At 41.9% G+C, this 12,535-nt stretch overlaps 1 protein-coding gene across 4 annotated transcripts; it reads left to right on the top strand.

Moving 5' to 3' along the window:
* The first annotated feature begins 182 nt into the window (after positions 1-182).
* Positions 183-11,729, top strand: esrp1 (epithelial splicing regulatory protein 1). 4 transcript variants are annotated; one of them, XM_068324674.1, is made up of 17 exons: positions 189-309; positions 389-558; positions 974-1,132; positions 1,280-1,396; positions 1,748-1,859; positions 2,294-2,437; positions 3,107-3,161; positions 3,255-3,365; positions 3,464-3,596; positions 3,725-3,767; positions 4,384-4,703; positions 5,410-5,634; positions 5,726-5,978; positions 7,127-7,307; positions 8,468-8,603; positions 9,214-9,336; positions 10,514-10,650. In XM_068324674.1, exons 2-16 carry the CDS (start codon positions 427-429, stop codon positions 9,313-9,315), a joined length of 2,223 nt encoding a protein of 740 aa, XP_068180775.1. In that variant the 5' UTR covers positions 189-309; positions 389-426; the 3' UTR covers positions 9,316-9,336; positions 10,514-10,650. The 4 variants fall into 4 exon arrangements, with proteins under 4 accessions (XP_068180772.1, XP_068180775.1, XP_068180771.1 ...); XM_068324671.1 differs by lacking the exon at positions 9,214-9,336 and having other exon boundaries at positions 183-309; positions 386-558; positions 10,514-11,729; XM_068324670.1 differs by lacking the exon at positions 9,214-9,336 and having other exon boundaries at positions 10,514-11,729.
* The last annotated feature ends 806 nt before the right edge of the window (positions 11,730-12,535 follow it).

The following is a 12,535-nucleotide window of genomic DNA, read 5'->3' on the forward strand; positions in this document are numbered from 1 at the left end:
CATTTGATATACACAGAAACAACACGGAAATATTCAAGTTACGGTCTTAAATACCTTAAAAATATTTGGCATAAAAAAGAACAGATACAATACAGTATTTCCGCCACGTCCAAATTCGCAAACCACCTGAAGAAGGAAGGGGGCAGGTAGAGAGTCACGTGATCACACAGGTAGACGCACCACAAAAAACGGGGAACATTCAGCCATTACTCCGCGATGATGACTGCGGGAGGCTTCGTGTAAAATTCATCAGGCGACGAAACTTGGAACTACGGAGCTCACGTTCGAGCCGCGGGTGTCACAGTGAAGGTGTTTCTACTTCTCCGCTTCAGTTTGTGACTTCTTTCCGGCTTAGTTTCAGTTACTGATCTTTACTTTTGTGTAGCAGGTTGTCGGATTATCACTTTCGGCGGTGCCTGTGTTCAGATGACGGCGCAGGTAGACTACCTGGTGGTGCTTTTCACCACCACATCTGGCGCCAGCGGAGAGTTGCTGGGATCTGACGAGAGAGAGCTGGTGCAGCTGGTTTGGCAGCTTGTGGACATAAAGAACAGAAAGGTGAAAACTTACTACCAGACAATTATTGGTCTTATTATAAGTAGGAAATGTAAAAACGGCAAATACCAGCGTGCAGGTGAACGGAATTTATGTCGACAGTGTCCAGATTGAAATACACAAATGTTAAAATTATTTGATAGGAACAGAATTGTGAAAGAGGTGAGATTTTAAATGTGTAAGTCTATAGAAATTCAATCCAAAAAAGTTCTAAGTTCAGAAAAGACTTGTTGTTTATCTTTGATACTAAGAGAAAACAACTTAAAAAAGACTTCTGTTTCTTTTTTTTTTACATAGTCTTTGTAGAATAAAGATCTACATTACAGCAATTCAATATTGGAAAACCAGCCAACAGCCTTTGGGTTTCTGCGTAAGCTTTTTTCAAGACCGACTTGTTTTTTTTTCTTCTCTAAACCAGTTGGGCAAGGTGAATGAGCTCCTCATTAAGCCTGACCTCTCAGACTTGACAGAGGAGAAAGAGGAGGAGGATGTGGTGGAGGAGAATGTGGAGGAGAAGAATGGATCCAAAGCAGACTGTGTCTTTACTGCCACTAGTCTTGAGACAGCGTTAAACCTGGTAATAACCTCTGTATAGTCCTTAGATAATGTTGATCAAACTTGTATTACATCATAATTACTCTTACTAGCGGCGATGCTCCAAGGCTATGTTGCCTAATTTTTTTTATTAATTTCCTTTACAAATGTTTCACACCTGTCTGTTCAGTTTCATCTCCAGCTGACAAATGAAGTGAACAGCGCAGGCGCGGGCACGTCAGTGTGTTTGTGTACAGACGGGCAGCTCCACATCCGTCAAGTGATTCACCCTGAGGCCACGGGCAAGGTGAGCAAGCTCATCCAGTGAACACCTTGCAGCCAGGGCGGATATTGTCTCTCTGCTGCAGGAACCGTCAGGGTGTCACACAGTCAAACAGCTATGTTGGGTTAGCACTGAGCTGCTTGTGTGTTTAATGTGAAAGTTGAACCACAGCCTACCAGTCTGTCTAATGACACACACCCATGCACATATCACGCCAGTCCATATAAAATACCACCAAACAATGAAGCTGATTGAATTCTTCCACATGTCTTAATGTTGCACAATGACTACTACCTTGAGTAAATAACCATGTGGTGGCAATAAAATGCCACCTGTTGATTTTCACATCCTTTCATTTAATCCCCTCCTCTCCAGAACATCCTGGTTCCAGACTGTTTCTACTCATTCTTTGACCTCCGGAAAGAGTTCAAGAAGCACTTCCCCACATCTGACCTCAAGGCTGTGAATGTACATTTAATGGCAGAGTGTATCCTTTAAAATGTCACCTGTTTGCCTCGGTAGAGTGTTTTGTGTAATGCATTTAATGCATTTAATGTTAGTGTTTGGACAGTTTTTGGTTCTTTATTGTTGTACAGGTAACATGCTTGTTAGAGGTTTGTGAGCCACAGGTGTTGGCTGCAGGACCTGAGGTTTTGAAATGCAAATAGGGAAACAAAGGCGGCACCTTACTAAGTGTTCAGTGTATGAGGTGTGATTAGCCAGCAGGACAAACCCTGTAAACCAACTGGAACAGAGAAACTGTATGTTGGCATATGGTTAAATTACCTTCCTTGTTGTATTTTAATTTTTGTCATTTTCTGAAATCATGTTTTTATTTTCATCTCACCTCATACCTATACATACATGAATGAACTCTTGATTGGTTTTTGGCTATTCTTTCCTTAACTGCTTCTGCCTCAGCTCTTAGTATACCTACTGATGTGCCATTCATGTGGGATCCTTCTGCCTCGCTGGATCCATCCGTCGTGATGTCGGCAGACATTCCAGTCCAGCTTGTCCCCATCATGTCCAGCATCGTCCTCGCTCTGCTTGCTCAGCCATTTTGTTAGTATTGTACATGGCTTTAAAAAATTAACAGAGAATGAATTGGCCGGAATTTGCTGAGTTAGTTTATCCAATAAGCCTGCTGTGGGTGACCACTTGAGGAACACTGCAAAAGCTGATAATTAAGAATATAAATAATTTTTACTATTTTGAAATATTAATTATCTCAATAACAGTCAGTCAGTCATCTTCAGATTACCACCGCTGTATCCGCCGCAGCGGGTCACGGGGAGCCTATGTCGGCGGCATAGGGCGTGAGGCGGGGGACACTCCGGGCACGACGCCAGTGCACCGCGGAGCCACACACAAAGACATACAACCATGCACACACACATTCAATTGGCAATTTGGAATGACCAATTAACCTGAAGCGCATGCTTTTGGAGGTGGGAGGAAGCTGGAGAACCCGGAGAGAACCCACGCAGACACAGGGAGAGCATGCGAACTCCGCACAGAGCGGGACTCGAACCCGGGTCCGCCGTATTTTTTGCAGAATGAAAAATAATTCTTGCAGCCCCTAATGAAATTCCTCTATGTGTTTATAAATATAAAAATAGTTAATAGAATTTAAAAATTGTCAGTCTTTTACCCTAAAGACTTAAGAATATTATGGTGTTCATCACTGTTACTCTGGGTTTGAAGCCATTAACTAAATAACTTTCATTACAGGCCACTCATTTTGTAACCCAGAGAGAGTCAGTGAGAAATTTGAGACTGGAACTTGGTAAGTAATGTTTCTCCCTCGCCAAGGTACTGTAGTTATATATGTAAATGTCATATGAGTGTACACAGTATTTGTCTTTTTATGTGTGTGCAGCAGTAAGATGGAGAAAGTGTGCGACAGCACAGTGATCAGAGCCAGAGGCTTGCCGTGGCAGTCGTCTGACCAGGACATTGCTCGGTTCTTCAGAGGACTCAACATTGCCAAGTATGTTATAGCTGCACTAACCATAAATCAACATCATATAGAGTAACTCTGCTGATGACATGAGCTTTACATCCCTCATAATGCTCTGTGTTGTTCAGAGGAGGGGCAGCATTGTGCCTTAATGCTCAGGGGAGAAGGAATGGAGAAGCCCTTGTTCGTTTCGTCAGCGAGGAACACAGAGACCTGGCGCTGCAGAGACACAAACACCACATGGGCAACAGATACATAGAGGTAACCCGTCTGAATCCTGCTTGTCTCTGCTAATTAGGTGAAACAGCCACACCACCTACAACTATTCTTTTGTAATGTCTTTTTTTTTTTACAATGACAGTTTCTATTTTGCTCCTTTGTCATGGCAGGTTTACAAAGCAACAGGAGAGGACTTCCTGAAGATCGCTGGAGGTGAGAAGATAAAACCAATGATATATAACTGTATTTTATCATATTTACCTTTACAAGCAGCAAACAAGGACTTAACTACAATTATTTTAGGCATTTCTGTACACAGTATATGTGGTCACAATGGAACAAAGGAGAACAAATTAGTTCCTGAAGCTCTGGTTTGACAGCAAATAGCCTATCATGACGAGTAGAACACCATTAAATGAAAATTGAGTTGTTATGCTGCTGACACAAGAGGCCATTTACTCATTTCTGTGTAAAAGTACAGTCATTCCAGAGCTCCTTAAAAAAACACTGGATGGACGTTAGTTAAATTTTACCCATCCTATTTAGGAGCCCTTCCAATATACACTTTATTAGTTTCTACAGTGCTTTTGAGGCAAGAAACAGAAATGATCTTTTCAATACAAGATTCTGATGTTTATCATAATAAAACACGGAGGACTGGACAATCAATTAATCACAGTCATGAAGAGAAGAATCAATAATAAGACAAAAAATGGTCCCATATCACTAAAATGCTGCCTCAACATGTAAAACCCAATGATTTTGAAATATGCATGACAACAGTAAGATTTCATTGAAGTAATTTGTCGTTTTAATGTGTTTGCATCAGGTACCTCCAATGAGGTAGCAGTGTTTCTCTCCCGTGAGGACCAGATCATAGTGAGGATGCGTGGTCTTCCTTTCACCGCCACGCACGAGCAGGTGCTCACCTTCTTCTCCCCGGGGGAGGGTCTTAAAGAGACATGCCCGGTCAGTGGAGGAAAGGATGGAATCCTATTTGTTCGCTACCCAGACGGACGTCCTACTGGCGACGCATTTGTTTTATTTGCCTGTGAGGAACACGCCCATTGTGCCCTGAAGAAACATAAGGAAATCCTGGGGAGGAGATATATTGAGCTGTTCAAAAGCACCGCTGCAGAGGTCCAACAGGTATGTCAGGTGCCTGGATGGATGTGGGTGTGCTACTTTGTAGAGTATGAGAATAGATGACATTTGTGTTCCTTTATTTAAAGTCAGGGCTGGGTTGTTTTGTCTCCTGGTATCTATTTTCTCTGTGTGTGCAAGACAAGGATGAGTGTCACACTAATTATTGGGTGTATTTGCTTTCCACTCAGGTAGTTACAGGAATAATTTGAGTCGAGTTTAAGGGTGGGTACTTGCAAAGAAAGATGGACTGTGTTGGTGTTTCTCTTAAATATTTATGTACATACAAACACTCTTTGAAAGAGTACGAGACAGTTTCTCTGTCATTGGTATTTCATTGGGTATAGGACAACAACCTGTGGACATTTTTTCTTATCATTGCAGAATGGAAAGGTCACAGCTCACATACATATCTGGGCTGAACCTTTTACCCATGCTTTCATATTGCGGCTTTCATTTAAAGAATAAACTTGTCTCTCTATACACAAGTTGTCTGCTGAAAGTAAGAAAATGCTGTGTTTCTGTCTTTGTTTAACAAAGACAAACAGAAACCCACAAATGTTAGAATTTTAACTTCCAGTTGGAAGTATGCACTACGATGTTTTGTGTATTATTTTTAACATTTTTTCTGGAAAATTGTCTGAGAAATGCTAGATTCAGTTCTGCCTCCTGACTGTCATAGTATGTCATTTTTACTTTGTTTGTATTTAAGGTGTTGAACCGTTACTCTTCAGCCCCTTTGATCCCAGTTGCCCCTGCCCCCTTGGTGTCAATGCTGCCCACCATGTCTCTCCTGCCTCCTCCTGGTAGTATGAGGGACTGCCTGAGGATGAGGGGTCTGCCATACACAGCGAGCATAGAAGACATCCTTACCTTTCTGGGCGAGTTCACACATGATATCAGACCACATGGTGTGCACATGGTCCTCAACCAGCAGGTACATGAATTAACCATGCTGACACACCCATGAACTCGCAGGATTTGTGAGTCGAAGGTACAGAGTAATTTTTTTGCTGCCTGGTTTCCAGGGTCGTCCATCGGGTGACTGTTTCATCCAGATGACATCAGCAGAGCGAGCACTTCAAGCCTCACAGCGGCTCCACAAACACGTCATGTCCAGTCAACACGGAACCAACAGCCGCTACGTGGAAGTGTTCCCCTGTAGTGCTGAGGAGATGGGCCTGGTGCTCATGGGAGGCTCGCTCTCTCACACACATACACACACACATGCCCGGACCAGGAGTGGGACAGGGCTCAGCCCGCCGCCATGTAAGTCAAGACGTAAGTGCTGCTGGGAGCTGGGGGTGCTTCGGGACTGCAGGGTAGGTGGGCTCCTGCCGTGGGGCAGGGTTGCTGGGTTTCTTCCAATCTAGTACTGAGTGAGATGGAGGACAACTGATCTAACCAGGTGGATTAAAAACTGTTTGCGTGTGTGTATGTGTGCGTGGCACCTTTTGTAATTTAGTGTGATTATATTACCAATCTGCATGCTTTGATGAAACTTGTATAATATCCGTGTTTTCTACCCTTTCAAATGTGATCACACATTCTGATTGTAGCTCATCTTTCTCAGCAGCATGTTTGTTACTCATTCATAATTTTACTCCCTTACCACTGCTTGAATATTTCTTAAGGATCTGAGAGGGATGGAAAGTGTGAGCATAACTCTGACATAGAAAAGCAGCTTACAACTCTCCAGTCTTATCAGATCATAGTAGTGGTTGTGGGATTTAGCCTGACTAGGCTGACGTATATCAGGTGCATACATCTCTTGTGCTTTTTAAATCAGTAGAGCTGTGGGAAAGGTGGGCAAAGAATTTGGTACATAGAAATACGCTTCCTTCTCCGTGTCTTTTAAATGTGCACGGATCTACTGCTAGTTTTCATTGAGAGGTGGTCCAGTGACATTTTTTTAAATGAAAAATGTTTGTAGCACTGTGATTCAACAATATATATATAGATACTGTATATATATATGTATATTTATATATGTATATACGTATATGTATGTGTGTGTGTAGACAGCAATGAAGTCTTGCTAAGACAAGTTTAACTTTTTGAATATTTCTAGAAAAAAATAATTTTAGACGTTAAGACACACCATTAGACACAAAGTGAGTTGAGCGGTATTCATGCAGCAACACCAACAATTGTGGATAGGATGTGGATATATCAAAAAAACTGATGTTAGAAAGAATAATGGGGTGTAGCCCTGATCGTTGCCCACCTGGCCACAGATCTGCAAAATAGTCTGGGTAAGCAATCAAAAGCATCCCTATTAGAAAGAAACTTGTGTCAGGTTCGGAGTTAAAACGGCCAACGTTTGCATGTTTGCATGAGCGCCTCTCAGAAGTAATAACCACACCTCACCATCATGTTCATGTATGTTGCTTTCTTTTACAGTATTTTCTTTCTTTGTCCATTCCCAGGTCTGTCTCCACCATCGTACTCCTTCACCCCTGCTCCACCTATCCTCTCTGCAGAGGCTGCTGCTGCCCTCTACCCTCCTATGGGTCAGGTGTTACTCAGCCCGCGCCCCCTTCCACCAGGGCATGCATACTACCCCGCTTCAGCTCAGCTATACATGAACTACACAGCGTACTACCCCAGGTGAGCAGAGATGACATTAGAATAGTTCAGGATGTGAATGACTTTCTGGCACTACTTGAAGACATGGCAGGGTGCGCAGAGCTAAGTAGGCAAATAAAACTAAACCAGCGTTGTTTAAATGTTTGACTATCTGAGCCTTGTGTTTGCATATGAATTATTATGGTGACTACCTGTGCATAAATGCACTTAAACATTTCAAAAGGTTGTCATTCTGTGGAGCTAATTCTGCCATGTAAATTACCCTAATTTTTTCCACCATGAACTTGCATTTTTGAATTTTTTGAACAATCTGCGAAGTTGGTGCAAAATTCTACTGTTTGGTCTGCAAATAACATTATGAAAAAATAAGTGTAGCGTAGTCTTTTGTTATACAGGGTTTATTGTTAGCGTATTTTGTGTTATGTCTCTATGTCTATGCAAAATAATTCACTCAAGAGAGGAACAGCTTATCATTGGTTCAATGTGTCTTGCCAAGGAGAACGACTGGGACAAGGGTAGTTAATCACTGAAAACTGGTATCAGAGAAAACTTGGTAAACATCAGTGACCTCTGTGTGTCCTTGGTCAGCCCTCTGTCATTGAGGGAACTTTTCTAAATGACACCCAGAGCTTCTCTCAGGTTTATGATTAATTTCCCGTAGCTTTCAATTCATTATATCCCGCTTCAAAGCGGTGATGTACTGTGATTCTCAGTGTTCGTCTGTTCGTTAGTACGTCCACCAAATATCTTTGCAACCGTTGCAGATAGAAAGATGAAACAAAAAGCAGATTACTCAGGCAGCAAAGGGGATGAAAATGAGATGATGACCTTAACCTTGAGAAAACTAGATCAAGGTCAAATTTCAACTTCTGTACACTCTGGAACCGAATAAGACAGAAATACGCGGGAAAAGGCCAGTGTGAGTAAAACCATAGATCAAAGCTAATACTTTGATCTACCTATGCACTAGCTTTGATCTATGGTCTAATCTAGTGCATCGCTTTGACCTACCCTGGAAGGTCAAAGCTATGCACTTGTCAGGTACTACTTTCACGGTACCCTGACCTACCCTTTGGGGGATGTTGCAGTCACTGACTGCCTTGTTCACATTGTGTGTGTGTGTGTGTGTGTGTCTCATGATAACAGTGTGTCCATGCATTCTTTCTCCTGCCTTTCTCCAGTCCACCTGGCTCACCTACCACTGTAGGTTTCTTCCCCTCCCCCTCTCTTTCATCTCCAGCAGGGTTGGTGCGCATGCCAGGTCTGACCTACAGCAATGGAGTGAAAGACCTCATTAATGCAGTGCAGGGATACCAGGTAAGAGGCAGTTTTTTACCGTCAGCCATGTACTGCTACATGCAAAACCTGTGTGCTTTAAACGGTCACATACCTTTCAGTTGGATCCCGAGTTAAGCATTCAACTTTCTTTCTGTTGTGGGTGTGTATAGTCAGGTATCCACTGTGTTTGCCTAGAGGCTATCAAACTAGTTTATCCTGTCTACTCTCCATGTTCTGTCACACATGCACTCCTGCTTGCTTAGACTTGAATTGCAGGAACTAGTCAAGTCTACTCTCATGTAATCTTGGAATATAGTGAAGAAATCCCAGAGAGGTAATACAGAGTTATACACTGTATTAAATGAAATTATCACACTGAAAGTGTACAGTGTTTTTTTCCAATGAACACCCCCCCCCGCCACACACACACACACACACACACACACACACACACACACACACACACACACACACACACACACACACACACACACACACACACACACACACACACACACACACACACACACACACACACACATCACCATGTTGGTGTTTCCATGATCATGTGGCCTTTAGGTTGCTGTTTGTTGTTGCCTGTCTCTCAGCCCCATCTCTCTTTCATTCCTCCTCATTCCTCACACCACAGTATGCCCCAGAGGATGCTCTCATGCACGCCCACGGGCATGTTCATGCTCATGACCCAGCTGGGACATTAATTACGCAGCCCAAAGAATGGGTGTGTATTTAAGATGTCTGAGACAGGTGGAAGGTAAGGATTGATGGTAGACTCTGCAAATGGGATTTAGCTCAGACAGGGGTGGTAGCTGTGGCTTGGGTCTTGATTGGTCACCAGGGATTAGTGGGATCAACATGAAAGTTATCCCTGTCTACCTCATCCTAACTTTTTTGACTAATCGGTCATAGTAGCAACAATGGACAAACATTTGGTTGCATTGAGGGGTTAAGGGAAAGTTTGTAACCTTTGGGCTTGTCTTCAGTTGCTTTTTGTTGTTTTGTTTTCTGACTGACTGACATTCTTTGACGGGAGTTTGTGTAATCCTATCCTGGCTGCCGTGTTTCTGTTTTCACAAAGTCTAGTTACTGCATTAGAAGTAGAGAAGAGGGCCAATCAACTGTTCATTAAAACTCGCTATTGTAAAGCAGTTGACCAGCCATAGCCAAGCAGCCATAATCAGTCACCCTGTATTTATAATGCTTTTTCTGGATGTCTCTAAATGCCAAAAATGAATAAAGCACCATTAAGACACGAGGCGAATCTAAGGACCAATAGAGTTGTTAAATTGGAGGAGGCCTTTTGAGAGACCCTGCTTCTGCAGTCAGAGTCCCATTCATTTTTCTCCATTAACAGTGTTATATGACCCTTATTAAAGCTTGGATCAGTTTGAGAAAATTGAATATTAACTAGAATGGCACTCCATAGAGCACATACCTCTGCCAAGACCCAGCAATGAAAAGCAAACTCTTAGCTAATGAACCATTTTACAAAGCAGACTGTTCCCTTTAAAACCATATTTAAATCTGCTGGATCCATATTTTTGGATTTTATTTCCATATGCACACACAACAGGTGAAAACATAACTTCATGTCAAAAAATAGTAGCCATCTGACTTCAGGAATGTATCTGTGAAATGTTTTATGTCACCTCTGTCACAAGAGCACTGACAAAACCAAACCGAATGACAAAAAAATGTGTTAAAGAAAAACTTTAAATTCAACAGTAACACAGGGATGTGGGGGTTCACAAAAGGTCAGGTGGTGGTGTTGTAGTGCAACAACAGATTGTTAATAACAGGTGATTGGGAAGGTGATGGGTAACAGCTGGTGTTGGTGTAAGGGCTTTGTGTTTGATGCTTTTATATGTGGATCATAGTCTTGTCTGTCTTCCTCATCCTCACCTCAAACTCTCCTTCCTCTTTCCCTTCAGAGTCCTGTGGAGTCAGTTTCTCTCCTGAGCAGCAGTCTGATTGGTCAGTCCAGTGGAGGTGACGCTCCCCTCATGTCCCTCCCTGCTCTCTTGACCAAGCCGGAGGGGCAGTATATGGACCTGACCCTGCTGTAGGGTCATAAATATACAAAGGTCATGTGACAATTTGCTATATGTCAAGGACCGGTAATGCTTTGTTAGGTTTTTTAAAAAATAACTTTTTAGATATGTTATTTATATCAATAAGAACAGAAAATAATGTATTTTGTACTTAAATCACTGTGGCCATAGCCAAAAAATAGCAGTTTTGTCTTATATTGCACACTGTGTATTGTAAAAGCATTATAGCGTTATACTTTTTCACCAAGTACAAACCAAGATAAACCAAAATGTTTTCCTCAAGCTTCTCTGTGAAGAGTGAAAGTGTGTGTGAATGTGTTTCAGTGTGAAAGAGATGGAAATGAGTATTATGCACCGCTGTGTTGTTACATCTCAATACTTAACCTGTTCATGCAATGCATTTTATGTGTTTATATACATTTGATACAGATACATTGATTGTATTGGAAGCTTTAGTGCATGAAGAAGTTAGTGGTAAAATTTTAAGATGTTTACATAATGCCAAATATCAATGCACTGCTAATCAATACGACTACTAATGACTATGCTAGCAGTACCTTTAAATGATATCATATATTTTACACTGTGAGTTTGTCAAGTTGTCTGATTCTTGGATCAGACCTCACTTAATATCATGGGACATCTCACGTTAAAGCCCCCATTTCCATGTTGCGTAAGGCCAATGTTTTTTTTTAAATTTGTGTTCAACTTACTGAGTGAGCCTCAGGAGCCAGATGTAATTTCAGACAATTTATTGCATACTTTACTTAGAATATATTAACCAGTCCTCACTTTCCTTGTCTTCTCTCCACCATCTACACTGATGTTGGTGAATGCAGTAGAACACATGAATCTCCTTGCAGAAATCACTTCATTTCTCTTTGTAATTTAATCATTTGGAGAGTAGATGGAAAGTTGGGAAGGAAAGGAAACAATGAAGGACTTCTCTGACCTGTATCCTAAGAGTTTATTTGCCATTTGTGCCCCACAAAGTTGCCTTTTGGTCTTCATTCTTTTGTGCATGTCCCACAGTAGGACTTTCTGCTCAGGACGTTTACCTGTAGCAGGGTTGAAAAAATTAATAAACATGAAGTCCACCAGCATTCAGCTGTTTGATTTTACTATTTTCCTTCTGAGTGTTTAACCTCACCCTGCTATGTGCTTTCTGTCGTCTGGGAGGGTGGGTGATGTGCAGGAGTGCAAACACAGGTGGAGCTGTCCGATGACAGAATGTGACTGGAGGCAAAACTCTGGGAACCCCCTCACACTGTCAGTGATTACCAAATACACACTCATTCCATGCAAAGAAACCATTGTCACACAGACACCAAACACATTGTCTGCGGGTATGATGGTGTTTTTAAGACCATGGTAAAGGGACGAATAGACCACAGAAAGGGGGAAGAGAGAAGGAAGACACACAAAACAATGTCAGCACTCCCTCAAGGCAGATATGGCATTGTGTAATACAATCTTCTGCACTCCACCCAACTTGATCCCTTTTAAACACACTCATTCTTCCACTCGCAGAAAACATGGTCTAAAGCAGCAGAGAAACATAAAAATACATTTATCAAAGCCCAAACTCCTTGTTTACCTTCCTCTGACATTAATAATCACTTGCCATCTCTCAGTCGGCCATCTAAAATGGGACAAAATGTGGTGCTGCTTCTTCACACCGCAGGTGCCAACAGCAATTTGGCTTAGTTGAAAGGGTTAAATTTAAAGTTAGAATTTACAATAATTGACAGGATAACGGCAGGTAAAAGATGTGGAATACAATGTTAGTAGTTAAATCTATCAAAAGGAGGCTGGGGATTTCCCCACCTTACTTCTTGCTCATATTTTCAACAAAGTTTCAGTTCCTGACTGAATAGGGGTCTCTGCAAGATGAAAGTTTAT

Source organism: Antennarius striatus, chromosome 9, assembly GCF_040054535.1.
Source record: "Antennarius striatus isolate MH-2024 chromosome 9, ASM4005453v1, whole genome shotgun sequence".
NCBI classification, from domain to species: Eukaryota; Metazoa; Chordata; class Actinopteri; order Lophiiformes; family Antennariidae; genus Antennarius; species Antennarius striatus.

Coding starts and splice junctions, on each gene's coding strand:
- esrp1 (XM_068324671.1), top strand. CDS start 427: ATGACGGCGCAGGTAGACTACCTGGTGGTGCTTTTCACCACCACATCT. Junction 5,635..5,725: donor ACATGGTCCTCAACCAGCAG/GTACATGAATTA, acceptor CCTGGTTTCCAG/GGTCGTCCATCGGGTGACTG. Junction 7,308..8,467: donor TACACAGCGTACTACCCCAG/GTGAGCAGAGAT, acceptor GCCTTTCTCCAG/TCCACCTGGCTCACCTACCA.